The sequence below is a fragment of the Tachysurus fulvidraco genome, chromosome 9 (genome assembly GCF_022655615.1).
Source record: "Tachysurus fulvidraco isolate hzauxx_2018 chromosome 9, HZAU_PFXX_2.0, whole genome shotgun sequence".
Lineage (NCBI taxonomy): Eukaryota > Metazoa > Chordata > Actinopteri > Siluriformes > Bagridae > Tachysurus > Tachysurus fulvidraco.
The window spans coordinates 20,154,810-20,171,714 of NC_062526.1; the positions used below are offsets into that span (position 1 = coordinate 20,154,810).

Consider the following 16,905-nt stretch of genomic DNA (forward strand, 5'->3'; position numbering starts at 1 on the left):
AGTTTTTCTTCTTAGATCTTATCTCAGATCTTAACCATGATATATGAAGGACATATGAAGTGATGATAGATCACAGGGTGTTGTGGTAGAGGGGCATTGTGGGATGCTGAGGCTGAACCTATAGAAGACCAGAAGGTAACATCTAATCCAAGAGTGGACCAGTCTGGAGTAGGTTCACAGGGGTTATTAAAAACGACTGTAGTACCTTTATCAGTCATTTCTCCCATTTTTTCCTCATTCTCATATGAGACGTAGATTGTAGACATTTCTCCTAGATATTCCCTTATATAATAGATGGTACACCTGGTCTGAAGGTATCTACCTAGCCTTAGCATCCCATTGAAGCTTACACAACAGTAGAATCTCCAGAGGGATCCTGTGTGGACATGTGGAGAACATGCAGTAAAGATCAAATCGAGGATCCTGGAGCTGTGATGGCGCAGTGCTACCACCAAACAAATCAGTACTCAGCACTGAACGGTGCTAATAATATTGTTTCTTTGCAGATGCTCACAGATTTCACTAACATCTTGTCTTTCAGGTAAACCGTATTCCATCCAGGCCAACCAGAAGTGCAGCACTTCTGACTCAGATGCATCCTCCTCGTCCTCCACCATTCTGCCTGTACATCAAGTTCTGGACAAGGTGAAGGGCTACTGTTCAGTGCGCTCTGACAACTTTTACAAAAATATCATCCTGTCCGACAGCTTCAGCCATAGCACCAAGTTTTAGACTGAGAAAGAGAGAGAGATGGTGCGATGTGAGAGACAGATGTGTACAAATGTGTGTACTGTATCGTACTGAGCTAACCAACCAGCATAGACACCTGCATAATCCTTTCAGTAGGAAGCCGTAAAGAAGGAGTGTATGTTTTCTATACTGTGATGTTCAAACTGACTTTGAGTATGTTGTAAATACCCACGCTATATTTAACTGTACGTTTGCTTTGTTTTTTTTTTTGTTTTTTTTTCTAATTGTCTTTTGTTGTTGTTTTCTTTTTTGTTAACGTGATTTTTAATATCGCATCGAAGTTCGCTTCTGTATATACAGCACACCGACATCTTCCTTTATTTATACTTCTGCTTTATTGGAAATGAGAATGTCTCCAGAGATTATGCAGTTGTTTGTGTCTGAGAGTAGAATCGAAGCGTCTTCTGTAATTCTGTTAGATTTAAGTTTTCTCTCATTAACAAAAGAAGCCAAGTAAACTTTCTCTCTGTATTACTACCACCTTCCTACTGTATATTTTGCCGCTGTTTGTAAATGTTTAAGGTTTTTGTATCTTTTTATTTATACTTCTGCTTTATTGGAAATAAAAATGCAGGACAGTCTTGTCCCCAAAGATTTATATAATGAAGGATGGATCGTTATTGCCTGGTTTGCGACTGTTATATTCCACTGCTGTGTTTCATCAGCAAAGTGAACAGTACAGAGGTGTAAACCAGGGAATGTAGGGACAGAACAGAACTTGTCGTCTTTTCGATTTCAGACCTATTCAATCTGTGGACTGTGAGGGACATGGAAAATGGTAGAAAAAAATTTTTTAAATGACAATCACGTCAATCTTTGGTCCAGTCGGCATCACGATTTCAGATGTACTGTACTACTATTTAATCGGGATGATGTGATTTGAGAACTGATGAGGCATGGTAGAGCTGTGGCTAAAATCAGAAAGATCTTTAGGTTGTAGATCACTTCAGCTGAAGAAGATACACGTGATCTTAAATAATGAAAGCAAAGAGCTAAACCTAGTTGTGAAAATTTAATGTAGACAATTATGGTTATGTGATTTATGCAGCCTCAAAAAATATGACAAGTTTAGATAAAAATGAAGAACAGAGACGGGTAGAAACTGGTGAAGCATTGAGTGTTAACACAAGAAACATGGATGGACATTGAAATGCAGAACCTAGTAAAGAATGGTTGAGTGATGTGCTGGATAAAGTTAGAGTAATAAATACTGTGGATGAGTTCAATGCAACTTTGGATGTCAGCATGGGAAGAAGTATACCAAAAGTATGGAAGACACTGAAATGGTAGGTGAAGAAAAATTGTGCTGCTTTAGTTTAGAAAAAAAGATATTCACTCTTTATGTTCAGCAACTGGAGAAGACATAAAGATCCTAATGAAAGAGAAGAGACGTTGTGTTCTGTTTAAATTTGTATAAAAGCGAGTCCAGAGGTGGCGAGCCAGCCAATTTGTTTTTCACAGGGTTGCTGAAAGTGTCAGATGATACCATTTCTGAACTTCAGAGGTCCATTTCAGTGGAAGAAATGCAGATTTCACTGAGGAGCATTGAATATGGCGGGCGTAGCAGCTGGAATCGATGGTCTCCCTGTTGACTAATTAAGATTTGCTCACAGCGCTCAATGAAAATTTGGTTGATGGACTGTTAAAGTGAGCTGCAGAAGAGCCATCATAACATTCTACAAAAAAAATTAAATAAATAAATTTAAAAGATGCAAAGAACTGGCAACCCAGTTCAATTCTGTGCTCTGATCTAAAAATTTGATATAAGGTTTTGGCCATTAGGTTGAAGAAGCAGATTGTTCAGGAAATTCATCATGACCAGACTTAATGTGTGTCTAATAGGAGACAATTTAGACATCTCCAGATTATTGACTTTAAATACAGGACTTATTTCTATAGATCAGGTAAAAGCATCTGACCAGGTTGAGCACAGATATACCGTGATGTATGCTGGAGGAGTTTGGATTTCAGCTCAGGCTTTCAAAGAGGGATTAGACAAAGATTTGTTTTATCCAGAACGTAATATGTTTTGGCAATTAAACCTCTGATTGTGAAAATTAGAAAAAACTTGAAGGCTGGTGTGTAACTTACTCCAGTAAAGTCACACTGTCACCTAAGCTGATGATATTATTGTTTTAATCAAACATCGAAATGTCATAATGATGTTAAGAAAATCACAAGTGAATTCTTCTGAAAAATGATCAAATTAGTCAAATACACTGAAATGTGGTGAGGGGTCTGCAGGTCCTCCCAAACTACTTGGAGGCTTCACCTGTAAAGGAAATAGAGCAAAATATTTGGGAGTGTACAGTATATTGGTGATGATGCTATGCTTCAAACAAAACAAAAAAAACAAACAAACAAACAAACAAAAAAACAACAAGTAAGGTGTTTTAGAAAAAATAAAACGAATGTTAGAAAAATAGAAATGGCTTTTGCCAAAATTTCCTCCTAGTGGACTTACGGAAAAATTACAAACCGTTATAGTGGATTTCTTTTGGAACAGATTTCACTGGATAGATAAGAGCTGAATCTTTCTTCTCAGGGAGAAGTCGGACAAGGACGTGTTTATCTGGGCAGCAGAAAGACAAGCCTTTAGACATGTTTATACAGAGATATTTAACAGGACCTTTGGATCTTGTCTGAGAAAAGAGGCCGATATCATGCTGAACCGTGCAAATGGACTGAATCTGAACTCTGAGCTTTTATGTATGGATTCTAGCAAGCTAAAGACGTCTGGTAGCTTTTTAAGATGCGGAGGCAAGATACAACATCATTGTTTTGTCTGCTGGAACCCCGTGTTCATGGACCGAGGTTAAACGAGGCTTGTGAAGCCACGCCAGGGCCATCTCAAATCCTATAGTTAATTTGGCATCTCATTTGGGAGTTCAGTCTGAATGACAGGTTGGACAAGTGCTAGATATATTAAAGAAAAGGTGTGGAAAAGGTGTCATAGTGGACACACACACACTACTGAAAAAATAACTGGGGCTGGAAGGCGATCTAAATCCAGTATGGTGAATTTTGTACAAAGCATCTTTAGATAAATATCCAGGTTATCTCCAGTGTTGCATGGCACAGTCACCGTTAATGCTTTCAATGCATCAGATGAGTGTCCTGTTTGTAAAGAAAAGGAAATGATTTATTACAGTTTTTAAGATTGAAAGATTTATTTAGTGCACTTACTGTAATCTAGTCTTAATGAATTTTGGGGAGAAGTTCTCCTTTCAGAGCTTAATTTTGGTCCGTATCATAGAACATCCCAAAAGAAAAGAGGTAAGTTGTTCTCTTTTTTTAATTGGACAAGCTAAAAGAGTGATATATATTTATATTACAAGACAAATAAAGATAGATGGCAGGGAAAGGCAAAGAGTAGAACTGGTGTTTAACAACACCAGTGTTTGTGGTAAGAAGTTGAGTCTTGAATGATTTTAAGTTTTAAAAGTTAATCAACGATGAATGTTTTTTTTTGCAGCAGTTTAGTTATGATGACGTTAATTATTAAAATCTTTACTTCTGTTTTTGAATCAGTGATGGGTTTGTATGAGCTCGTTTTATGTGGAAATACAAAAAAGTAGAAACTGTGTTTATTTTTTGAACACAGAAAGTGATTTGGACTGAAAGTGGTGCGGATGAGGAGAATGTTTGAGTGTCTGATCTAAAGAACGTTTAAAGTGTTTTACTGTCAAAATAGTTCAGTTCTTGTTTATTTAATTATAGCAACTATAAAATATTTTCCTTTCCCACATGTGTTGAAGACCAGAACATAACTAACTGCTAAAAGCATTTTTACACCAACTTGTAAAAAAAAAAAAAAAAAAAAACAATAATAATGTTTTTACACCAGAGTCCTCAGAACTGTAATTCTATTTTGTATAGGACTGAAGAGAGAGAGAGAGAGAGAGAGAGAGAGAGAGAGAGAGAGAGAGAGAGAGAGAGAGAGAGAGAGAGAGAGCAGTAGGGAGTGTTTGATCTTTCTTCCTGTCAGTAAATGAGACCTCCACAAATTCCTTCCAGAGATCTCCTGTAAAAGTTTTCCTGTGAGGTGAACCAACATTCCAGAATAAACAGCCGGCTACACAACATTTACCTTCAGAAACACCACCATGATTCAATTCTCAACAAGAGACAAATCCCTGTGCGTGTGCGCGCATGTCTGAGTGTGTGTTTGTGCGTGCTTGTGTGTGTGCGCATGTGCACTCTCGTGTGTGTTTGTGTGTGCATGTGTGTGTTTGTGTGTGCAAGTGTGTGTTTGTGTATGTGCTTGTGTGTTTGCGTGTGTGTGTGTGTGTGTGTGTGAGTGCATGTGTGTGTATTTGTGAGTGTGAGTTTGAGAGTGTGGGTGTGTGTGCATGTATGTGCTGGTGGACTTTGTGTTGATAACAGTGTTGATAACCTTTAAGCTCTTTAATACCCTCTTGATCCTTTAGGCCTTTAGATGCTCCAGCTTTTTCCTCATGCCTTTTTCAATTTTATCGGATGTAAATATCCAATTTTCAAGCGACGTTTTCTAACAGAACCCATGTTACACTCACACTAGAACTCGGACTCACACACTTTCTTCAGCGTGATGCAAAAAACACATTTGATTTATTTATAGCATTCACAAACAAAATAAATAAATCTTTTATTAGAGGACATGATACACACAGATATCTGATATAATATTATACAGAAATAATTTTACACTCTAAACCATAAAAGTCTCAATACACATTTAATACATAAATTCATGCTTTTCATTTACCTCGTCAGGTCGAGGATATAATTTTTTTTTATTTATTTATTTATTTGAAATATATAACTGTTAAAAAATGTCTTACACAATCATGTGTAAACAAGAAGGGGGTATTAGGATACATCTAGAGAAGGAGAGGTCCTAGTACACACACACACACACACACACACACAGCCAGTTTACATCTTCAGAACAGAAAGTGCAGGCAGGAGACTTTTTCCTTCAGTCCATCATTATTCTGTCTCTAGAGAGCACGTCTTCTCGCTGTGTACCGAATAATCTCACTGTTTTCTTCTGATATAAATCTTAGTCATTAGCGTTGTGATAAAACTCTTTCGTGTAGATGACATCATTTCCCTGGATTCTTGGGTTGATCCAGACTCCTTTGAGAGAGGCTGATGTTTGGATGCAAGGCCACTGAAGTGCTCGTGGGTTTGTGGGTCTTGGCTGCACACGTCCAAATATTTTCACGTGCGCAATTCACAAATATAACAAGCTCTGCACAAAGATCCTGTGCGTATTAAACATGAAATATGATCACAAACCATCTTCACGCCTAGTCGTTATAGATCTTAATTAAAAAAATCTGTGCAAATATATTTATCTTCTTCTTTCCTTCTTTTGCTTCTTCCCCCCGACAGTTCATCATGGTCTCCCTCCTTCACCTTGACTGTTCTATGAATGTTCTTGCAGAGGATCTCAGGCTTGTATTTTCACCACTACACAATAGAAAAGATTAACATTTGATACTATAAACTCTATAAACGTGTTGAAATTCATCACTGCCAGTCTGTTCACCTGTGAGAGCAGAACTTCACACACTTGGTGTCTCTGTTGTCTGTGCAAAAACATCGCTCCAAGTGTCTTCTCAGGCGCATCTGAAGGAAACCGACGCCGTATGGGATCACCTGACTGAAAAGATGTGAAAATGTATCTACACAAGAAACGTCTATTGGTACAGTAATACAAAGTCTAAAATCTCTTGCTGTAGTCCATAAACACTGAGCTTTAATGAGAACAGGAAGTCATGAGTGGGAATGTTTCTCCATCAGCTTTACATCTGTTTATAAATTATACAATGCTCACTGGATCTTCATGGAGGTTTAGAGTCTGATTATCTGATGTGGAGTTTTTCTTTAGTTTGACGATCTCAAAAAATTAAAATATTGCTTAATTAATCCTTAATCTAGGATTAAGATTTCTAATAATGAGATTATTTATATTTTATAATAGACTCATTTAAACTGATTGCTTCTTTCAGAAAAAGATAATTTCATTGAAAATATTGAAATCTAACTATATACATGTTGTGTAACAATAAAAAATATTACACACATTATATTCACATTTTATATATATATATATATATATATATATATATATATATATATATATATATATATATATATATATATATATATATATATATACACAGTACTGTGCAAAAGTTTTATTCAGGTGTGAAAAAAAGACAAAGAATGCTTTCAAAAATGGAAGTGTTTAACATATATATATATATATATGGTATAATAAACCTTATTTTCTTAGATTCAATAGATTTCCACCTTCGATTTTTTTTATTTGAGTGAACAAACAGCGTTAATCGTGTATTTCATCTGAACTACAAGTCTGTGTGATTAACAGCAACAGCAGTCAATTACTTAAAATATGTCACAAAATATAATCCAAATTATTTATTTTTTTAAATAATTCACCACAAAAAAATCACTAATTTTTAATAATAAAAATCACTTATTTTTAATAATAATAATAAAATGTTACCAGGTTGTAAATGAGTGTGAAATTCTCCCAGATCTACCAGTTCGTTGTATTAATTATGACATTGTGTGATTGTGGTCTAGTTTGACTCAGTGTCAGTTGTTTACCTGGGTGTGTTGACCCACACGATTCCAATATGGCAGAAGTACACACACTCCCGATCCTTCAGGTTCTCACAGGAGCAGCGTTTCTCACGATGTGGAGGCTTGGAGCTGAGCTGTGAGGGTGAAACTCTCCGAGCCTGAGACACAGGGACTGTGGATGCCGTGAAGGCTGGGGAAACAGGAAGGGACATAAAATATCATCACAACAAATATCATCTTAGAAACCTTTAGGGAATTTTATTAGACTTTCACTGATGAGGTTTGTTTGGCGTGAAGGTATACAGAAGGCTATGCTTACATTGTCAATGATGAGCAGAACTTTTGTTCTTGTGCAGAAGATTCAGCACGAGAACAATAAGTGTGAACAAATCTGTGTGCGGATTAAATCGAGGGGATAAATCGTGGCCAAAAAAACAAACAGGGCTTCAATGCCAAAGAAATACTCTTCTATATAAACACAGTGAATTCCTCAACACCGGTTCAACACCAGGACTAAACACAGCCTGCAGTGAAATGACTTAAAACATACCTTCGATGTAATTTTCACTTTAACCTGAAGGTGGCAGTAGACTGCATCATTAACACAGTTATCTACATTCCAAGTGCTAGTTATTGTCTTATTAATGAGCTACAGACAAAAAGCGTTAACAGTGAGAAGGATTTTCTCACATCTTCCAGATGTATCTGAATGTGTCTGTGAATTATGACCAACGATAAATAGATTATAAATAGATATATTCTGCTGATGGAAATATTTAAGACAAACTTAAAGATTTGTCCTTTAGATTTGTCTCTTCAGACAAATTGCTTTCATGAGACTTTTGTAAGCTTCAACTAGATGTACTGACTCTTTAGTCCATTTCTAGTCCTCCTTCTGACCATTTGAAATGAACATCTCATCAGTTCCTCCTCAGAACTGTGCCATCATCTGGTTCATTATTGTATGATAATGGCTGTAGTTCTGTTCTTGCTACAGTACGTTATGTATTTCATGGCAAGGGTAGCACTTCTGTACTTCTTTCTAATGTTTCTGTTGTTCACTGGTTAAAGTAGTAAATCCCCGTATAAAATAACATACTGTTTTTGGATGTATGAGTCAGACATGTCTCTGTTTGTACTGACGTCTGCATCAATGCGCAGGTGTGAATAACAGAGTTGATCGTCGCTAAAAATCTCATGTGTCACACCAAGTCTTGAGAATACCGACTTAGCGCATTTGTAATATTTATCTTGGTCATTTCAGAGTAAAATTACAATAAAGTGATCTGCTCCATCATGTGAAAAGGTCACCGCTTGTATCTGTTAAGTTTGTTTGGAAAACTATAAGGTTTTAGTGGATCTGCTGAGTTTCCTGGTTCTTCAGGCATGTGGCCCAGATAGACACTTCTACCATCACATCCTGATTCATTCTAATGGCTTTTAAAGTCCATCTCAGAAATCACACTTACTTCTGCTCTTATAAACCTTTTTATTGATTTTTACAGAATGTCATTTTTTCTGAGAACGCTGTGTTTCACATCTTCTACATGATTGCTTCTGTCCATTAGGTTCTTTGTCCAATTTTAGTCCTTTCATGTGCACGTTAAAAAGATATAGAAGGTGAACAATGTGAAAAGTGATTTAAATATAGTTAAATATTAAAAATAAAGTCCTGACATGAACAGGTTATGTTTCAATACATTTAAATGCACAGAAAAGCCGGACTAACGTCTGTCTAACACCATCAGCAGAAAGAGAAGTCTACATGAATATGTGTAAAAGCACCAGTGTGAAAATATTCCAGAATCAGTTGCTAAATCCTATATAATGTATGATGGATGTATGATGAAATGTTAAGGAAATAAACTTAATCAATACACAATAGATAGAGACAAAGAACAGCAAATTGGAAAATCAAAAACAAAACACAATTATCTACACAAACAGTGACAGGAGAATATATTGGATCCTGTGTGAATGAGACAATAAAGTGATACCAGAACGGTGAGAAAAATAAAAAGTATCTCTCTCATGGTGGTGTTTCTCTCTCTCTCTCCCACACACACACACACACACACACACACACACACTACACTCACTAACTCACCTACTCACACACACTCATACATTCTCTCTCTCTCTCTCTCTCTCACACACACACACACACACACACTGCTCTGATCAGCTGTGATTACTTCTGTTCACCTCTCATTACCTCTCATTACCTGTGGTTATGAGCTGTCATTATCGGTGATTATCTGTCATATGACATTATCTACCGCCCACACACCTGTGATAATACAGCAGCTCTTTTACTCATGTGATATTACATCTTAAATATAACTTAACCCTAAATCGGAGGACCACATTTTCCTGAAAGCTCTCAGGAAACATTTCTCACTGCTTCAGACTATCTACTGTACTGTAAATATTCATTCCACAAGCAACAGATTCTCCGAAGAGATCTGTCCTGATCACGGAGATCACATTAAAAACCATGTGTGAGTCTTTAGATCTTTGACCTCCAACAGCTCTTTCAACAAAGTATTCATCAAGGTTAAGGAAAGACAAAATGCCACACCACCTGAATTAACAATAACAAATCAGTCATCAGGAATCAAATAATTGATTCAGGAATCAAATGAATGAACAGAATCATGCAGGTTTAAAAACAAGACAGAAAATGTCAAATGCATTCGTTTTAAATTAATAAATAAAATAAAACCTTAAAAAGGCTCAATATTACGTTGTCCATTTTAATTCTCTTTAATCTGTTTTAATCGCAAGTCAGTAATAAGTTGCTTTTGTAATATTCCAGAAAAGGAATCCCACATTTACAAAACATTTGAACAAGAATGCAGAACCATGAGGAACACACAGGGATGGTGCTTACCTTTTTGTTCCATTATCAGAATGGCACTGAGGAAGAGGATAGAGGAAAAATCCATAGAGGTTCTGTACAAACAAAACAAATATAAAAGCTGAAAACCTTCAGATGTCTATCCAGAGGATCGGGTAGGGGAACTGAAGTTCTGGAGTCTCCCGTACGGTCTGTACTCCAGATGACGCCCACCTCCTTTGCTGGTGTGGTTTGGGGTACACTGTGTGTATACAGTAGAATCCTTACATTAATACTGTATATTTATTACTGCATTATTTCATCTGCCAGTTAGAGCACTGTCTATTGTTTCAGCACTGGAGCTATTCCTGGCGTATAAAAATTAACAAAACTATATTTATAAGTCAGCAAAACTATTTAAAGGACGCTGTCTGGGAGCGTTTCCCCAACCAAGGGAAGACCACTGTGGTAAACCTCGTTCTTAATTAAAAAACCAATTAAAACCCCTCAATTAAAGCATGTGCATGCCAGACTTACTTAATTGCTAGGGGTTCCTCAACTTTTGGTACAATTAAAATGGAATGTGGCCAGAAGGGAATTTCTCCCAGATGACCATCTTTGGTGCGGTTTCATGTCTTTCAGTGTGCACATGACCGGTCGTAACTGAGATCCAGATTAAAGAGATGTAAAGAGTCTGAAAAGTGGCTCGTCACTGCGGCCTATCAGAGGAGATGATGTGGCGTCTCGTGAAGTTCAGGTGTATTACAGATGCATCTCGATTATTTTGACTTCTCATTAGTCGAGATAAGACTGAGATTTACCTTCAGGAAAGATAATTAAAGACCTGGCTACACATAAAACAGCATATTTGGTCACAGGGCCTTTAGCTATGGCAATTAGGTTAGTGAGGTAAGGCTGAAGAGTGGAAGAGGAAGGGGAGCGGACTTCAGAGGGACTCCAGCTCCACCTCCTGTGTCTGTTTTTGTCTGCGGGAAAGGTTTAATGAACAGTTTGTCAGTGGCTGCTGGTAAAATTACCCACTTGTTTTCCGGCTCCTGAGCTGAGAGTAGAAACCAGAGAAACACTGGGACTAATTCTGAACCCTTGCTATTTTTGTGTTCGGTTTAGATTTTGCGTTTAAACAGAATGCAGCTTTCCAAAAGTAGTACATTCAGGAAGCTGCTAAAAATATAGACTACTGAGGTAAGAACTTAGCTTCAAGATAAATGGCATGGTGTCAAGCAACAGTGAGAAACATCATGGACAGAATACTACAGAGTACTACAGAATACTACATTACTACAGGACAGAATATTTACAGTGTATCTGTCATTTAAATGGCATTAAACTGTTCTCTCAAACCTCCATTTAAATTCTCACACTGATGATATTTAGTACTGTAACAGTATTATAAATGCCCCAATCTATCACATGAGAACAGTCGTAAAGTTACCTGAAATGATGACTAGTGAAGCACACAAGACAACAATCAACAGTTAGTTCATCATTATTCAATCACACAGAACTAAAATATTGCTAATGTTCTAATCGTTAAAACTGTGAAAGAGAAATGTTTTGCGTTTCACCCAGAAGAGGATGGAGTTCGTTTAGAGTCTGTTTCCTCTCAAGATTTTACCTGTAAAACATGACACCTTGAATAAAGCCAGATTAGGTTCAAACTGATGTTTCTCAGTATTTGTTTGTTTCTAAGCACATATGATTATTACACCTATTTCTGTTTCTGGTCGGTCCAGCTGCAGGATACTGAGCTCTCATTGCAGCAGCCTGGGTTTGATTCCCAGGGAGGGAAGTAACTCGGCCACTGAGGGATTAACTCTCTGTACCGGTCCTGAGCCTGAAAAAAAATCAGAAAGAAGGAAGAAAACTGTGCTAAATCAAAAAGGCAGCCCAGATGATCTGCTGTGGAGATGCTGAACTGGGAAAGAACAACAACTCCCATTTCTATTATTTTGATCCTAATGAATTCGTATGTCTTAGTGTTTAGTATTCATTTATAATTTGCTGATAGAAAAAATATCACAGGTTAACACCATAACTTAACAGATTCACTGAAACCTCTTACTGCACATGACAAACCATGTCAGAACACAGGTGATAATCACTTCACACATTTGTCACATTGTCACTTTATCCTGAAGTTTACCAGATACATTCTATTGCATTTCATTTGATATTGTCTCTCACTGTGTTTATTTCTAGAAAGATTTCTACTCCCACGTCACAGCTCTGTAGGATTCCGGGGTGTGACAGATGTACCAGATGTGAGGCGCCACCTAGTGGATGTCAGATTTAACACTTCAGAATTCACGGTTTTAACATTACAGTACACAGAAGTACATTCATTCAGTTTAGGTGTATTTATATAGTCATTATAACTATAGATACTGTAGAGGTTTACAGACATTGTACAAATTAAATATGATAGTTACATTGAAATGATTTTTTGTGCTCAATGAGCAAACTGTAGGTGACAGTGGTGAGGAAATCATGCCTTGTCTAAGGACACCCAGTGTCTCATGATGCAGATTTTATATTTGACTCTGAGCAGAGAGCAAAATCTGGCACAATCTATGACATTTTTGTCTTGTGTGGTTATGAGACATGAGATAATGTGACATGGGCAGAAGAAGACGTAATGATGAAGAAGCTGATGAAATGTGGAAATACTTCAGAAAAACTGAAAATTCAGTTTTGATTTGTATTGTAATGAATGTTGTCACAAAGCAGCTAAATTATAATTATATAAATTCAGGATATACATTTAAAAAAATGATTTGTATTTCTATCTCTAATGAGCAGTGAAAAATAAGCGGTGAGGAAAAAACCTCCCTGAGGAAGATACCTCGAGAGGAACCAGACTCATCATCTCAAAAACCCATCATCTGAGTGACAAAGAACTTAAAGGAAACGTGAAATGGTCTTCATTGTCCCAAAGGGGTCTAATCTTCTCCAAGTGAACATTGTTACACCTTTTTTAAACTTTTTTCTGTCAGTTTATAATTTCCATTCTGCTCATTTTCATTAGTGTCGATACTTTGGAAGTTTAGGTTTAGTGTTTATGATTAATTATGAAAAAATGAAACCTATAGTCACTCTTTATTTACTCAGTCAGTGTAAGTGTCTGTTTAAAACAGTGTTTGTGTGAGAAACTCTTGAAATAATGACCATGAGTTGTTCTCAGTCATCGTCTTCACACCAGAGTCTCCAGACAGTGTAATAAATAATAATCAGCTCTGATTTTCCCCCACATGTGCATCCAAGATGTGTCCTTTCATGTAAGACAGAGGATGTGGTCAACCTACCAGAGGAGGCCTCAGAGACGGCATGGTGTTCACTCATAGTGTGTTCACTCAAAGTGTGTTCACTCACACAGTATTCACTCGCAGGGTGTCCACTCGCAGGGTGTCCACTCGCAGGGTGTCCACTCGCAGGGTGTCCACTCGCAGGGTGTCCACTCGCAGGGTGTCCACTCGCACAGTCATCACTCATATGATGTTCACTCGTGTGGTGTTCACTTGCATGGTGTTCACTCACACAGTCTTCACTCGTATGGCGTTCACACAGTGTTTACTGTGGCACTGAAGAAGAATCACTGACTGTAGGAGGTGCCGTGGGGTCAAGCAGCTGCTGACTTCAGACAGTGAAGAAAAGCACAAACGTGCAGCATGAAGCTGGATAGATAGATCTAGATATAGAATATTGACTAAAACAGCTGAATAGACTGAACTGTTGCTGATACTATCAATATAGATAGATAGATAGATAGAGATAGATAGATAGATAGATAGATAGATAGATCCAAATCAGCAGTCGGTGCTCCTGGGATTAAAAGTATCAATTAATACTTGAAATATTCAGGGTTTCAAAAGTCCCAATAAACAGGAGTGATGGAAGATTTCCAAGGATCTGGGGCACTGAGGGAACTTCTCCCTGTGAGAATGCAGTAAACGACGAGCATGTTGTCAGGTCACTGTAGGAGCCTTCTGAAGGAATTGTTGGTTTATGTACCATTCTCATCGCCTCACCTTTCAGAAAGCTGGACCTTCCAGAGGAAGGTTTGTTTGTGGAGCTTTCTTCTAGGCTCCCACAGCAGTAACATGTTTTTAATCATCAGCCTGCTGGATTGCGAGAGTTAACAACATTAACTTCCTACAACATGAACAATAAGCCACTGAGTGAATAATGAATCCGTGGTCTAATTCATAATCTAATGGATTAAAAAGTATGAAAAAATGGGGGAAATTGAAATGTTACTCTTTGTTAATCCGCTAGAGGGAAGAAGAGAGCAATAAATCTTTTAAAACGTCCTTAGCAAGCTGACGATTTGATGCTATGACAGAACTGATGAAGATTTTCCCCACTGTGGGGGTGAATACTTATGCACCTGGGTTAGAGGTGTATATAATAAGTGTATTTTGCACAAATAATTAAGCCCAATAAGAGTTGTTCTGGGGTTTTTTTTTTTGGGGGGGGGGGGGGCTGTTGGGTCAGAGGAATGTGGCCTGATGAGCACACTGAGGTTTTAAACTGTACATGAAGATCTCAGAGCTGGATCAGTGCTGGTCTCAAACATCTCCTATAAACACTATCTACATTCCATCAGCCATAAGTCTGACAAACCAAACACACACATTCCTCACCTGGAAGGATATCAGCCCCCGAGGTCAAATGTCAATCAGTCAATCCTCCTCCGAGTATAAAGTGATATTTTTCCTTATGAGGGAATTCTTCACTGACACTTTCTAGAAAATACGGAAAATATCTTTTGAACTTGATATTCTGGTTGGACGAGAAATTTGCCATTTAAACTGACGAAGAACGAAAGAAGAAACAAGATCTGGGTTTAAAAACATGTTACTGCATGGTACGAAAATGTACAGACAGAACACACATACACTCACACACACTCACTCAAAACTCACACACACACACAAACACACACACACACACACACTGATGTGTTCATGATGCCATGCACCCGAACAAAGCTTCCTGTGCCTGAAGCTGCAAAACAGCCACCTACCACCATGTTCCCACCACCATGTTTAACTGTGGGAAATGTGTTCTTAGAGTTGAAGGCCTCACATTAGCAACATCCATGTGCCCAAACAGTTCCAGTTTAGGAACTGACCAAAGCACAGACTCCCAAAACTAATCTTTACCTTTCAAATGTTCACGGGCAAACTTCAGTCTGGCTGTGATGTGCCGCTGTTTGAGTAAAGGGGTTCTTCTGGGACCATGGCCCTGAAGCCCACCGCGATGAAGAGCCCTCACAATCTGATTTCCTTTGTCTTTGGCATGGTGAGTAAAAGTAGTCTCTCCCAATAATGTGTTCAAGTTCCCTGTTCCTTGGAGTCCTTTTATGCTGATTGAATGCTCGGGTGTTGTTAGGAAGCCAATTGACTGCACAGGTGTGTTTTGAAAGCTGATTGATTAATTAGGTGTGTTTTGAAAGCAAAAATTCACATGGGGGCTAATATTTTTGACCACCCCCATTTTCACTATATTTGATATAAAGCAAGCCTAAAAATGTATTTTATATTCCAAAATGTACCAAAAGCTACTAAATAGCACTGGTGAATGTTTGATTATATCAAGTTTTATCAATACTGCAAACATTGGAAAGATCTTTGGGAAAATGTTCCAAAATTCCTGGGGGGCTAATAACTGTATGTACAGTATATGTATATTTATGCATATGTATATACATTATTTCTCCACTTATATTTTCATATTTTATATAGTTTTTTATATAGTTTATACTTTTTTATTTCTATCTATCTCCTTTTGGTTTTGGTTATTTTTTTTTTTTAATCCTAAATTGCATTCCCTTTGCATGTCGTACCCTGTATGTGTGTATGTGACAAATAAAACTTTATTTGATTCAAACACACGCTCAAACACTTAAACGCTCACTCACTCACACACACACACACACACACACACACACACACACACACACACACACACACACACACACACACACACACACACACACACATTCAAACACTCACACACATATACACACACAAGCACTCACTCACACAAACACACTCAGACACACTCACACACACACACACACACACACACACACACACACACACACACACACACACACACTCAAACACACACATACACACTCAAACACACAAACACATACTCTCACACTCACACAAACACACTTACACAAACACTCACACACACCCAAACACTCACACATATACACACACACTCACTCACACAAACACATATTCTCACACACACATAAACACATACATATACACACACACAATCATTCACACAAACAAACACACACACTCACACATAAAAACACTCAAGCACACTCAAACACAATCAAACAACCACACACTCACTCACACAAACACACAAACACACACTCACTAAAACACACACACGCACACGCACACAAATCCTCAGTGGAACCTCAGACATCTGTCAAGAGATGAAACTGAACGCTCAGAATGAGAGAGAAGTGAAGTGAAGAGCAGAGTGAATCCAGCATCTGGTCTTCACAGAACAAAATATCAGAAGTTCTAACAAGGGTCAGGATGAGGCTGCTGTACTCATAAACACAGAACTATAAGCCTGAACCAGAACCCCACTTTTGCCTCGTGATCCTGAGGTGACTTAACGTTACATCATACTACATCATACTTGTTAACTTCCTAGTTTCA

General features: G+C 37.7%; 2 protein-coding genes across 5 annotated transcripts in view; one reads left to right on the forward strand and one right to left on the reverse strand.

Moving 5' to 3' along the window:
- adgrg6 (adhesion G protein-coupled receptor G6) overlaps positions 1 to 1,347 on the forward strand; it is a 33,651-nt gene extending 32,304 nt beyond the window's left edge. Inside the window, exon 30 of the mRNA XM_047818698.1 lies at positions 542 to 1,347. Within this exon, the coding sequence (XP_047674654.1) occupies positions 542 to 732 (191 nt within the window). The 3' untranslated portion in view covers positions 733 to 1,347. The remainder of the gene's footprint in view (positions 1 to 541) is intronic.
- A 3,990-nt stretch (positions 1,348 to 5,337) lies between these two features.
- Positions 5,338 to 15,871, reverse strand: si:ch211-202p1.5 (uncharacterized protein LOC103909337 homolog). Of its 4 annotated transcripts, none has more exons than XM_047818004.1 (8): positions 15,373 to 15,871; positions 14,851 to 14,952; positions 13,580 to 13,841; positions 11,919 to 12,044; positions 10,244 to 10,451; positions 7,375 to 7,540; positions 6,287 to 6,400; positions 5,338 to 6,207 (listed from the first exon to the last, which is right to left on the reverse strand). In XM_047818004.1, exons 5-8 carry the CDS (start codon positions 10,296 to 10,298, stop codon positions 6,150 to 6,152), a joined length of 393 nt encoding a protein of 130 aa, XP_047673960.1. In that variant the 5' UTR covers positions 10,299 to 10,451; positions 11,919 to 12,044; positions 13,580 to 13,841; positions 14,851 to 14,952; positions 15,373 to 15,871; the 3' UTR covers positions 5,338 to 6,149. The 4 variants fall into 4 exon arrangements, with proteins under 4 accessions (XP_047673960.1, XP_047673959.1, XP_047673962.1 ...); XM_047818003.1 differs by having other exon boundaries at positions 11,776 to 12,044; XM_047818006.1 differs by lacking the exon at positions 13,580 to 13,841 and having other exon boundaries at positions 10,244 to 10,999; positions 11,955 to 12,044.
- Positions 15,872 to 16,905: the final 1,034 nt, after the last annotated feature.

Bases quoted from the DNA above. Each gene is read 5' to 3' on its own strand.
- si:ch211-202p1.5 (XM_047818006.1), bottom strand. From the start codon at position 10,298: ATGGATTTTTCCTCTATCCTCTTCCTCAGTGCCATTCTGATAATGGAA. The intron at 7,541-10,243 runs GTAAGCACCATC...CTGTTTCCCCAG, and splicing joins TCTGATAATGGAACAAAAAG to CCTTCACGGCATCCACAGTC. The intron at 6,401-7,374 runs GTAAACAACTGA...ACATCTTTTCAG, and splicing joins GTGTGGGTCAACACACCCAG to TCAGGTGATCCCATACGGCG.